This window comes from Felis catus, chromosome D1 (assembly GCF_018350175.1).
Source record: "Felis catus isolate Fca126 chromosome D1, F.catus_Fca126_mat1.0, whole genome shotgun sequence".
Classification (NCBI taxonomy): Eukaryota; Metazoa; Chordata; class Mammalia; order Carnivora; family Felidae; genus Felis; species Felis catus.
The window spans coordinates 77,693,381-77,702,849 of record NC_058377.1 but is presented as its reverse complement, the minus strand read 5'-3'; the positions used below and the strand labels follow the sequence as shown (position 1 = coordinate 77,702,849).

At 34.9% G+C, this 9,469-nt stretch overlaps 1 protein-coding gene across 6 annotated transcripts in view; it reads right to left on the bottom strand.

Annotated features, from left to right (window-relative positions):
• Window positions 1-746: 746 nt before the first annotated feature.
• The window catches only part of ANO5 (anoctamin 5), a 92,678-nt gene continuing 83,955 nt past the window's right edge, over window positions 747-9,469 (bottom strand). For all 6 annotated transcript variants that reach the window (XM_023239650.2, XM_023239651.2, XM_006937143.5 and 3 more), the window contains 3 exons: window positions 7,463-7,641; window positions 5,848-5,953; window positions 747-2,874 (listed from right to left, as the gene is read on the bottom strand). In XM_023239650.2, coding sequence (XP_023095418.1) covers window positions 2,653-2,874; window positions 5,848-5,953; window positions 7,463-7,641 — 507 coding nt within the window. In that variant the 3' untranslated portion in view covers window positions 747-2,652. The remainder of the gene's footprint in view (window positions 2,875-5,847; window positions 5,954-7,462; window positions 7,642-9,469) is intronic.

The window sequence follows — 9,469 nt, the reverse complement described above, 5'->3', positions numbered from 1 at the left end:
ACCCACAGCTGCACCATGCTGCCTCACTGCGCCTCTCCCCATGGAAGCATGCACAGCTTCATAAGGAGAGAACACTATTTTATCTCCTTCTTCCTCTGTCCCTCCTCTTCATTATCATCTTCTTTGCATCTTCTCCTTGATAAGCTGCTTAATGGCTTAGCTGAGAGAAGAATGTTAAAGCCAAGAGAAATCATGAGATGCAACAAAGATAAGACAGCAGCCCATTTAATTAAGATACTCCCTTCTTGATGGATTCCTCTAAAATAAATGTTTTGAGGTGGATTTTGCTTCTTGTGTGCAAAGAAAAACTGATGAAGGCAAGGATTAGAGATGACATTTGAGAAGAGTTATGTAATTTTTTGGCTTTTGCACTTAAAATTATTTCAAATAAAATCTCAAGTGTTTCCTGGAACATTTCTGGAAAAAAATAAAGTTTGGGTTTGACTGGATGATAAAAACATCAGCCATGCTGATAAATCTCAACCTACACTTGGTAGTCTCTAAATTCAGCCCTCCATTAATAACACAATGATTCTACCAATCATTGGAACTATTCACTTGTCTTCAAATGATTTCCTCTCTTGCTAGTTTCTCCATACATTCTAGAAACCTGACACTTGAGTTGATTTTGTTTTAAGATTGCAGTGTACAGATAATTTTACGAGTTTGATTTGTCTTTATTTAACACTCTAGATCTATAAATACTGTTAAGCCATACAAACTAAAACTTATATCCAAGAAACCAATTTCCACACTCTTCCTTATTTTTATTAGCACCTGGAAGAAAGCAATATGTATGAGCTGTGCACAAGGGACAACACTGTAGTAACAAAGAGTTTGATTTCACAAGCCAAAGATACTGCATCTGTGGCTTATTTCATAGTAACATTGACTGGTGTTCTCAAGCAAAAAATAGGTCTCCTCTTCTTATGAAATCATTTTTTCAATAATGAGATCATTTTAAATTACACAAAAATGTTTTTTTTATAAAATATACCCAGTGGATGCCAAATCATTATTGCCAATATTGGGGTAACTGTCTCATGGTTTTATAAAATTCATAATCCTCATTTCTAAATGCTTAATACTGAACACCAGTTAATACCACCTGCCATATACTTAATATTGGCAATTCTACAAAAATGTATTAGGATCAAATAATGAAATACTACCTAAAAAAATCTTGTGATAAAGTTTCTCCTTTTGTATACAATTTAAAAAAACACCATTTTTTTGGAACTGAAGTGTAATTTGAAGCTACGGACGTAAATACTATATAACTGAACTGTATCTCTCACTCTATAATGTTAAAAATATGGATGAAGTATTTTTAAGAGAAAGAAGAACAGGTGTACATGTGCCATAGGCCTACATATGAGAGAAATCATTCAATTAATTTTTTCTCACTTAGCTATCAAATCCATCACCCCCTTCTTCCTTGGTTGATCTTTTGGTGTTAAACTCCATGAATAATGTTAAATTGACAATTTCTCTAAAAGAAGCTAACATTTGAGATGTTACATCACATCAGATGAACAGCACAACCACTTCTTGTGTGTCAAAGGCATAGGGACAAGGCACTGAGCACTCTATGGAGCAATGAATGCATCAATAGAAAACAGTGTAAACCCATTAAAAGACTTGAGATCGCTTTAAACAGAGAGATCAAATTTCATAAACAACTTGTACCTAACTTATACAAAGAGCTAATGCTCAAACAGGTTTCATGATGCAAAATACACATTGTAGAAGAAAAATGATTTTAAAAAATTCAACGATTTTTTATAGATTAAGCTCAACAAATTAATCAATATTCATTGTCTTGTGTTTGTTAACTAGTAAGAAGACACATTTACTTCTCTACAATATCTTTCATTTACTTAAAGAACTGAAGCAATCTAACAACTTAATGCTGTTTTCCAGATAACAATCCACACCTGAAATTGCCGTTACCAAAATGTCGTCTTTAAAGAACTGAGATGTTAGACTTTTGTTGAAACCCAAATGTCCAGTCTCTTGAAAAATCAATTCTGCATTGACCTGGAAGGGCTATCTGGGATTCTGATGGAAGTTTACCTTATTCAGGATGATTTCAAAAACAAATCCCTGCCATGATATTTACTCAACGCATTTAATAAGTGAGTTTTCTTAAGTCGTTTAATTTGGGGGTTTCATTCACATGGTCGAAGATGGCAGGATATAGATGGCTCAGTCGGCCTCTTCACTTCTTTTCTCCATGTCCCAACATTTTTCTTGATGGGAAGAAGTTATAAAACAACCCAATAGGAGACCATGAAAATGTGCAGATGCACTGGAACATGATGGGATAGCCCAAGTCCAGTGTTTAATTCTAAACTGCAACATCCCATGATTTTCCACTATTCTGATTTGATATGCACTCTTAACAATCATTTCTAGAACTCCAGAAAACAATATCTGCAGAGGGCTCAGTCAATGAAGCAGACAAGTGGTATTCTTCCAACCTCACAAAGTTGGCCTCTGTAAAAGGGTACAGAAAACTCTCAGTTAAAAAAGAAGAAGGAAGAGGAGGAGGCAGGGTGAAACTGACATGTGGCTTCTGGCCTCTGGCCTGAAAACCCACGGAAAATTGTGAAGCCTAACAGGCAACCAGTGGCTTGTTCATTATGTTGATTAGACTGTTGATTTAGCCAGTTGTGTTTTGTTTTCCTGAATCAGGACTTCTTTGGCAAGTTCACTTGAATTAGCTCTCAAGTTCTCTTTTAATTTGTTAAGCTCAAAGTCATGGAGAATCTTGATAGTCATTAACTTTTCTCTCTTGATTCTCTCCAGAACATCTTTTGGAACATCAGGAATCATCCAGGCCAACAAAAATTTAACTAAAAACACAACGTGCTGGAGGAAAAATAAAAGAAAATCAAGGACATTAGAATTGTCAAATGTTCAGCAGGAAGTTCTTACAAACCACTTTAATCATTCAATAAACTGTGCTCAACACAGAAGTATGAGGAAAAGGCAAAAGATACGGTCGTTGTCCCAGAACTTTCCCAGAAAGACAAACCTTAAGCAAATGAATATATACTAAAATGTATAATTATAGACATTTAATTTGATCATGGTTATTGAATATACTTTTTTCTATGCTCACTCCTGAAAACCCAATACATATTTGTAAAGGAATTTTGAAAAATGGTGTAACTCACAAAGACAAAAAAAAAAAAAAAAAAAAAAAAAAAAGGAGGAAACAGTAGGAACAGATTCCAGAGATGGAAGAAAGCTGGCACTTAAACTTGCAATTGGTGATATGGTGATGATAAAAACCAAGAAGACAAAAGCCAACTTTATTTTAGATCTTCAATAAATATCAGGAAAGATGGTCTTATGGACTTGGAAAGCATGCATGTGGGTGGAGTTGAAAACAAGAGGATTAGCCAAAATTTGGTATAAGGAGGAGCAGGTGAATTTTCAGGACCTCTCTCCCACCTTCATCCAGGTACTACTTCTCTCCAACCTCACCCTGGCAGCAGTTGAGTAATTTACTTTCTGTAGAAATCAAAACAGAAAGCTGTGAACTCAGAAGCACCAGAGACACCAGAGAATGGAGAAGTGGCAGCGTTCTGAAAACAGGGCAACTAAGTGAAATTCAGTGAATCCTAAGATCCCTAGTCTTCTTCTGTCTTGCTCAGCTCTCAGAATACAGGTAGCCATAAAATAGCTCAACAGAAAAGAGTTCAGAGGATTTTTCTTTGGGGAGGGTAACCAGTCTGTGAAATTAGAATGGTAGATATCAAAATTTTGTAGGCTTCAAATGAAAAGGTCCCCCTCCCTAACTCATCACCCTATAGTGAAACCCACCAAGTGACATTCTTCTTGTATGCACACAAAGCTTATAATCAGCTCTCATTTATTCACTCTTAAGTATGAGCAGGTTGGCAAGAATCACCCATTATGTAAGAAAGTCTCTAATGTAAAAGAAAAAGTTTGAAACAGGCAAATGGGAACTAAGAGGCAACAGAAATAATGAAGGAACAAAAGAACAGAACAAAAAGACAAAAAATAGGAGACCAACTACTTATAGGAGAGAAATAATAAGAATTTCAAAACATAAAGCATAACACCTGAGTAACAGAAGTTCCAGAAAGACAGAACAGAGAAAAGAAAGAAAGAATAAAAAATAATAATAATACATACAAGCAAATTTTCTCACCCTGAAGGGTAAGTATGTTTTCAGATTTATAGAGTCCAGCAAAGTGTCCAGAAAAATGAATCCTGTCCAATAACAAGAAGCTGTCTTGTAATGTTTCATAGAAGAGGACTAATGGGAGAATCCTTAAAGCTTATTGATCTTAATAAAAGATCAGAAACAAAGGCTGGGGAATTGGAATGCTGACAATGAAACTGACAGAAAATGGTGCAATGTCTCCAAAAATGTCAGGAATACCTGGGGTGCCTGGGTGGCTCAGTTGGTTAAGCAGCCACCTCTTGGTTTCGGCTCAGTCACAATCATGGTCATGAGATAGAGCCCCACGTCAGGCTTCATGTTGTGAGAGCACAGCCTGCTTGGGATTGTCTCTCTCCCTCTTTATCTGCACCTCCCATACGTGCGTGCTCTCTCTTTCTCTTTCTCAAATAATAAATAAATTTTTTTTAAAAGTGTCAGGAATACCTAAATAAAGTTGGTTGAAAATTTTTCAGGGAAATAACTTTCAGTCTTGAATTCTATACCACTTAGTCATCTGTGTGGAAAGAAAAGAAATTTTCAATATTCAAGGTCTCAAAAATTGACCACCCATAATTTTCCTCAGAAAATTACTAAAAAATGTACTTCACCTAAATAAGCTAGTAAACCAAGAATGGGAGAAACATAGACTGCAGATAATGTAGCATATAGCATTCAATACAAGAGAAGGTGAAAAGAAGTCCCAGGATGATGGTGAGTCAGAGCTCACCAGATTAAAAACTGGTCATCAGAGCTGGATGATTAAAAACATTAATAAGAATAATAAATAAACAAAACTCAAAAATGAAAAAAAATCCTGGTGCAAATGACCAGACTGAATGGTGAGCTAAACTGATGATGTAAAATATGGGAATGAAACAGTGATAAAGTCATAAAGAACTGAGAGAAAGAGAAGAAAAACATGGGGAGGGATACACATAAGACTGCTCTCTTTTTTATCATGTAGAATCTGTGTCTGCTTGCATTAGACTTGTGTATTACTAGATTTCACAACAGAGTGAAAAAGTGCCTCACCTTTATTTCTCTCCCTTATTGGCCTTCACATCTTATGATGTAGAACACTCAATATGTAACTTACCCAAATCCCCCCTCTGTATTTGTTCTCTTTGAATGCATGCCTTATATCCATAACAAGAATGGATAATCCACAAAGGGGGAAACATAATACAGTGGACAGAGCAGATGCTTGGCAGTGATATAGCTGGCAATGAAACTCAGCTCCAATATTAGCTGATTATCTTTAAAACCACTGCTAATTCTGCTGAGTCTCAGATTTATTTCTCAAGAGTCACTAATAAAGTCTAACTTACAGGGTTATTATTATAGTGTCTGGAATCACTATATAATAGATACTCAGAAACATCAATGAGTTCTCTGTCTTTTTATCGACCTTGAAAGAAGAGGCCACATTTTTTCTTTTTTTCTTTTATGTCACCTTGATATCTTCAACAATAGTAGGTGAATAATAGGGCAACCCATTGTACTGAAAATATCCCTAAGTTGCTTTTTAGGACAACAAATACTTCCTTCAAAATAATTTCCTGAGATAATTTTTTGCTGAGCAGACACCTTTAGAAACCTGAAGGCAGAAGACAGACTAGCTGGAATGCAAGTTAAGAAAGGCTTACTTCCATAACAATGATGAAAGTCATCTTGGCAGCAAGGACGTGCCAGTACTGCATATTATGAAAATATTTCTGGTCATGATCAGGTGGATATCTGTAATCCCTGTACCTGAAAAACAGAAGTAAATGCCAAAAAAATTAGGTATGATTTCCAATAGAGACCTAGCATAAATTCTTACTATTTCTCTTAAGAGACATTTTTAATTGACTACAAAAGTCAAGTCATTGGAAGATAACTCCTGTTATGAAATGTTTCTTTTTAGCACAGATAAAAATCATGGCCACATGTTACTTGTATCTAGTTTGGTGTAGCAGAAGACACAAGTGAAGCTTCTCACCTGACTTTCAAAGTCAAATTTCTCAAAAGAGTTACCAAAATGATGCTGTCTCTGTTCCCCCTCTTCCTGCTCTTTAATGCAGTTCTATGCACCACTTCCCTGAAATGCATTGTCTCCTATCCTTAAACTGAAGAAACACGCTAATCCTCATCTTTTTTGATCTTTAGACAGTAGGACTTGACATTGTTGACCATTTCTATTTTTTGAAACTCTATTTTCTTTTGGCTTATTTGACACTGCATTGTTTTTGTTTTTCTTACTATTCTTCTGGACTTTTCTTAGTGCTCAACCTTGGGGGCTCATTGTTTTCTACAAAGTTGCTAGAGATTGATGTTCTTCAAAGATTTAGTCCAACTAGGAAGTGATGAAATCAAGAAAACTGACCCACATCTATGCTCTTAAACAGTATACTATGATTCCTCTATATGCAAATCTAAAATATAACAATGGTTTTGTCTACTGTTCTATCAACATTTTGCTGTTTCTTTGTTGGAATCCCAGATGAAGTAGCTGGCTTAAGGTTTAAGTTAAGTGGGGGGTGTGTGTGTGCGTGCGTGTGTGTATGTATACGTATATATGTATGTATTATATGTATATATATATATATGTATATATTATATACATATATATGTATATGTTATATATATACATATATGTATATATGTATACATATGTATATACGTATATATACATATGTATACATATGTATATATTTATATATATATATATACGTTTATGTCATATATATTTATTATATATAATCTTTAATTCATAGGGTAAAAAGACCCTTACAGTACATGAGACACTGAATGTGGAAATACATTCACAAATCTAATTTCATGCTTCCTACATGGAAGAAACCCTTAAAGTGGGATGGATGGTGAACTTATATTATTTCTCCCTTTCTCACTCTCTTTTTAAGGACACATAGTTAAATTCAAGTAGGTTAAATGCATATATAATATGATCATGCTGTATGATCTATAGATACTACATTTTGGGACCAAGATGTATTTGTTGGTCAGAAGTCTTTCCAATAAATTAAAAAAATAAGAAACAATTCAAAATTGATATCTTTACCCATGATATTCTTTTACTTTTGGACATTCTACTTTTCCAAACCAGATTCATATGATGAGTGAATTCCAAAATTGACGCACTTTACCCAGGATTTTTATTGCCCCAAATAAATCCTTCACATTGTAAGACAGGAAGAAAATGGAGAATTTAAAAAATACATTTAAAAAGCAAAATTAAAAGCTAAGAACGTAAGAAGGAACCTGCAAGTGGTGAAGTCTCGTTTCTCCCAAGGTGCAGTGTGGTTTGGAAAATCAGCTATCAGGAATGTTGACAGGCTGTCATTGACATATCCTTTCATGGGTGCAGTGGCATCCTTTGAGTAGGCATAGTAGTAAACTAAACGGGGAATGATGTCCGAGGTAAATGCAACAATAAAAGCCTAAAGAACAAAGTAAGAGGGAGATTTTGAGCTAACAATTTCGTTTTAAGAATGTCTGATTTGCATATGTCTCAGTTCTATATGGATACAAACGATTAAAATGTCATTACAAATCATGTTAATAAATGAGTCTTTGGCCTAAAACATGAAATAGGCCTTTTAAAGCATATGATTAGTATTCCAAGATTTCACAGCTAGAAAGTGGCTAAGGTGAAAAGTGAACCTAAATGCATCTAGCTCCAAAAACCATGCTCTTTCCACAATGCCTTGTTATTTCTTCCATTTATTTCACAGCATAGTTCTACTGTCCCTAACCAAATTCATTTGGCTGAATCAACTCTGTAAGCTAGGACAGTGTGTGTGCCTACATCGGTGTGAGTTTGCACACATGTGTGCACTATTGGTGGCTGGTGGGAAGCAAAGGAGAGATAGAAGACCATGTGATGGTAAATTGCCCAAAGTTCAGTGTAATTAATCTTAGTATTTAATTCTATAGGAATGGTATTTTCCCATTCTTACCTAAGCTCTGGAATTCCTGTTTCTTTTAGGTTAGGTAAGTCCATTTAAAACCATCTGGCTCTGCCATCTACATTGTTAGTGTAGATGCTTAAAAAAACTTTAGTTAGTTAGTTAGTTAGTTAGCTAGTTACCTATGTTTATTTATTTTTGAGAGAGAGAGAGAGAGAGAGACAGAGAGAGAGAGACAGAGAGAGAGAGACAGAGAGAGAGAGAGACAAAGCACAAGTGGAGGGCAAAGAGAGAGGAGACACAGAATCTGAAGCAGGCTCCAGGCTCTGAGCTGTCAGCACAGAGCCTGATGTGGGGCTCGAATTCATGAACCAAGAGATCATGACCTGAGCTCAAGTCTGTCAACTGAGCCACCCAGGTGCCCCTAAAAACTTTTAATATTACTTCTATAGCTACTGGTCCATTCAGGTTTTCTACCACTTACTGAATAAACTTTGGCAGTTTTTATTTCCTAAAAAGGTGACAATTTCAAATAGATTTTATAATTTATTTGAATAAAGGCACATATATAACCATTTCACAATTTTCTTACCTGTATCTTATAACTTTTTTCTTGTTTGAGATTGTCAGAGTTTTATATGTCTTTTCAATGAAGCAGCTCTTGATTCACATAGGAATTATATTGCTTTTTTAATTTATTTTCTATTTTGATTATTTCTGATTGCATCTCTATAAACTCTTTCCTATTACTTTTTGTTGATTAGTTTTATGTTTTTCTTTAGTTTCTGAAATTATGTGCTCAGCTTATGCTTTCAAGTCTTCTTTTTTAATAATAAAAGCATTCAGGGGTACCTGGGTGGCTCAGGCAGTTAAGTGTCTGACTCTTGACTTTGGCTCAGGTCATGGTCTCGTGGTTCAAGAGATTGAGCCTGACATTGGGCTGCACACTGACAGCACAGAGTCTGCTTGGGATTCTCTCTTTCTTCCAATCTCTCTCTGCCCCTCCCCTGCTCACACACATATTCTTTCAATCTCTCTCTCTCAAAATAAACTTAAAAAAATAACAAAAGCATTTATTGCTATGAATTTTTCTGTAACTATAGTTTTAGCTAATTCCTATAGGGTTTCATTTTAATTAAGCTCTCTATAATTTGAATTTTGCTTCCATTTTATACAATAAAGCTTACTTGGGAGTGTGAACGTTAGGTAGTTAGATTTTTTTTTAAATTATCTTTATTATCGACTTCAATTTTTATAACATTATTATATACAAATAAGTGTTATAAAATTTCTGCTTTGGAGAATTTAGTTTCATTATCATTAAAAAAATGTTTTTAATGTTTATTTATTTTTGAGAGAC